Here is a 909-nt window from a genome sequence, read left to right on the forward strand (position 1 = left end):
AAAAAAAGAGTGTGAATAACTTTGTATACTTATATTACAAATCACCTGTTGTGTTATACAGGCTGGGTTTTTTTTTGTTCCCCCTCTTTTGGTCATTCCTTTCTTTGCCCTGGATCCTGGATGGTGAACGGACCTACTCGTGAACTGGAGTCTCTCCTTGATGGGGAGTGGCGAGCCACCAATTGAGTACCAGGATTGGAATCTCCCTGCAATCGTCACCTGCCTTGCTGTGTATGCGGTAGGACTATACTGTCATTGCTCCAAAGGACGGGAGCTGGACTATTTTATTTTGTTATTTTGTTCAGGGTGCACCCATGAAAGGGGCTATTTCCTTTAAAAAAAATCTGGTGTGTCTTGGTTATTCATGAGTGTCCCTGTCATTATTCAGTCAACGGACAAATGCAAATTTAACTTCACAAACTGTGGTATTCCTTTTCAGACAGTGGCATTCCCATCATGCTCTCACTCTGGTGAACAACAGTGTCTAACCTTTCTTCTTGATCTTGGTGGGTTTGGGTGGTTTCATGTTGCCCACCACTTTCTCTGCATTGACCTCGGACAGAAGGCCCTCTTGTTGCTCTTCTTCAAAGTCATAGACACTGACATCCATATCCTTGTCTCCTTCAGCATAACGAAGACGACTCTTTTTACCCTGAACAAAGAGCATGTCATTAAATCTCAACATCAGGAGATGAAACAATTGAGGATAGACCAATCAAGGTAATGTACAAGTCCAGTCCAATTACAGAGAAGACCGTCATATCCCCACATACTAATGTATTTACAGTCAGGGAAAAAAATTATTTGAACCCCAGCTGATTTTGTAAGTTTGCCCACTAACAAAGAAATTATCAGTCTACAATTTCAATGGTAGGTTTATGTGAACAGTGAGAGACACAACAATAACAA

General features: G+C 41.5%; 1 protein-coding gene across 1 annotated transcript in view; it reads right to left on the reverse strand.

The window, feature by feature from the left end:
• ctcf (CCCTC-binding factor (zinc finger protein)) overlaps window positions 1-909 on the reverse strand; it is a 17,395-nt gene that overhangs the window by 8,993 nt on the left and 7,493 nt on the right. Inside the window, exon 6 of the mRNA XM_020612723.1 lies at window positions 490-652. Within this exon, the coding sequence (XP_020468379.1) occupies window positions 490-652 (163 nt within the window). The remainder of the gene's footprint in view (window positions 1-489; window positions 653-909) is intronic.

The sequence above is a fragment of the Monopterus albus genome, unplaced genomic scaffold (assembly GCF_001952655.1).
Source record: "Monopterus albus unplaced genomic scaffold, M_albus_1.0 scaffold127.1, whole genome shotgun sequence".
NCBI classification, from domain to species: Eukaryota; Metazoa; Chordata; class Actinopteri; order Synbranchiformes; family Synbranchidae; genus Monopterus; species Monopterus albus.